General features: G+C 52.5%; 1 protein-coding gene across 1 annotated transcript; it reads right to left on the bottom strand.

Annotated features, from left to right (window-relative positions):
- Positions 1–1,058: 1,058 nt before the first annotated feature.
- Positions 1,059–2,124, bottom strand: LOC119397851 (speckle-type POZ protein B). The gene has a single exon (XM_037665193.2). The coding sequence runs from the start codon at positions 2,108–2,110 to the stop codon at positions 1,070–1,072; it is 1,041 nt and encodes a 346-aa protein (XP_037521121.1). The 5' UTR covers positions 2,111–2,124; the 3' UTR covers positions 1,059–1,069.
- Positions 2,125–2,343: the final 219 nt, after the last annotated feature.

Raw genomic sequence — 2,343 nt, 5'->3', positions numbered from 1 at the left:
TGCAGCTACGTAGTTGCGCGTCTTGCCTTAGAGGCGCATAGTGTCTACTTTGCTACCTTGCATAAGGATGAATTATAGGGTACTCTGTACTTTGCAAGTGTATTTGGGGTCGGCGCCCTAAGAGAAGATATATAACGGGCTTTTAGAAGGCCGCTTTTCCAGCTCACTCCGTGCTGGGTTTTCCGCGCAGGCCTCAAGTTTTCTTTTTTTTCTTTGCTTTGGAGTCACTCGAGCTAAGACGTCCCAAAATTTCTCATAGCCAGAATCACTCGCACTCAAATTAACCTACATTATGCGCAACCGATATTATTCGCAGTCCAACTCCGAAATCGACCGATCTCAGAACCGCCAATATTCACCTCAACCGGGCCCACTCGGACTTGATATCATCAATACGCCGCTAATTAGCGCATCGGTTTCTTAGCTGTACTGATACAAAGTTACAAAACTCTCTTCTGGAAATTGAGTGCCGCAAAACATTGTAGTGGGCCAGTGGAGGTGAGGCTGAGTATACACCGAGCAAGGAGTATACAGTTGAGGAAAACAGGGGCGTAGCCAAGGGGCACCCCCCCCCCCCCCGAAATTTCTCAGTTTTGCTTGCGTATATATACACGCACACATACAAACGCCCGCACGAACATACATGAAGTATGGTTGACCCCCCCCGCCCCGAAAAAAAATTCTGGCTACGCCCCTGGAGGAAAAGACGCTATTTCTGCAGTTCTAGCATGGAGCGTACCTGAGCATGTTTTAGGAGGATAAGGAAAAGGACCGAAAATACGGCCAGTGGGGGAGATGAGACAAACAGAGGAGACGGAAATCCATACTCGACGACTAGAGGAGCCGCAGGAACGACAGGAAGAGAGGGAATCTTGATTTTGTGAATGCAAAGAACGCCAAAGTATATTGAGTGGACTAACCGCTTGCCTGCTAAATTTTTTTTTCGACAATTTTAAATTATAGAGACAGCCGCCGCGGTGCCCTTTCTGTATAAGACGTGACGATTGTTCTTAAAAGTCAGGTGAAGTCGCCACGACATTCATCGTCTCACGGCGTACATTCTGACCGCTCACAAGGTCCTACTCCTCTTCGACGGCGGCTCACCGCGCATGTTGATGAATGTCATCAAAAGCTGTTCCAGCAGCTCGACGTGGCTCTTGCAGATGGTCGACCAGCCCGACGTTTCGGCCACGTCATCGATGTGCGAGTACACGAAGTTTAGGGTACGACTGCGCAAGGTATCGGCGTCGTGCTGGTGGGACAGGATGAGCGTGTCAGAGGCCGTCTCGGCACTCAAGCGAGAAATTAGAGTAAGCTCGCACATCGCCTTGAGTCGATCCAGGTGATACCTGTCGGCGGCCCTCAGAAGAGAGTCCGGCTTTTCGATAGGTTCCGGTACGCTACCCGTGTAGACGAACTGCAGGATATTGGCGAACACGTCAGGCTCGACGTCCGCGATGACCACGTTGTCATCCTCCGTCGTCGTGTGCTTGAACATGTCCCGAAACACCGGTGACCGGGCAGCCAGGATGTTCTTGTGAGCATGGAACGTCTCGCTTCCGACCGTCAGCGTAACGTCGGCGCTGCTGCCGCTTTCCAGGAGCCATGCCAGGTCGTCGGAGAGCCGGCACTCGGGAAGCGCGGGAAGCGCCATTTCGCTGCTCCTTCTGGGCGCACTAGTGGTGCTACTCTCCAAGGCTACCACTTCGCACTTCAAGGTCAGCATGTCATTGGGCAAGAGGTTGCTGCTATTCTGCTTCAGTGCCAGCCTGGCTACCAAAATGCCGAATCCCCAGCCATCGCCCTTGCTCATAAAGGTGCGCGTCTCCGTGCACTTTCGGATGGCCACCTGTTCTTGGGCGTCGATGATTGAGAACCGCACCCTAGCGGAGACGCACCTCGTGTTGCACGAGACGAGAAAGACGGACACGAACTGCTCGTAATATTCGTCTGACCCCCTCGGGAACAGCTTGACGCGCCACGTCACAGGCTCGTTATTGCCGCCGGAAAAGGCTGAACTGAGCAAAGCTTGACCGGTACGCTGCTGGCACAAACTGAAATTCGAGATCGTCCACAGGTACGCTAACTTGACAAATTTCTGGTTAGTCATACCAGACCATTCTCTGACGCGGTTGTCGACATCCGTTGCGGATGGCTCCAGCATTGCCGGTGGGTCAGTGACGTCACCCGCATCCATGATAATGAAGAGGGCTTCTGTCTGACAAGCGCTCCTCGTTGGCGGCGTCTCAGAATGCTATTTGCCTGGCGAGTGAGATGGGTTCTTGATGGCCTTGACGATGATGACTTATTTTTCAAACTGCATCGTCCACCTTTAAGGGAACA

Source organism: Rhipicephalus sanguineus, chromosome 6 (genome assembly GCF_013339695.2).
Source record: "Rhipicephalus sanguineus isolate Rsan-2018 chromosome 6, BIME_Rsan_1.4, whole genome shotgun sequence".
Lineage (NCBI taxonomy): Eukaryota > Metazoa > Arthropoda > Arachnida > Ixodida > Ixodidae > Rhipicephalus > Rhipicephalus sanguineus.
The sequence above is the reverse complement of the archived record's forward strand: the minus strand, read 5'-3'. Positions and strand labels throughout refer to the sequence as shown.

Bases quoted from the DNA above. Each gene is read 5' to 3' on its own strand.
- LOC119397851 (XM_037665193.2), bottom strand. From the start codon at position 2,110: ATGACTAACCAGAAATTTGTCAAGTTAGCGTACCTGTGGACGATCTCG.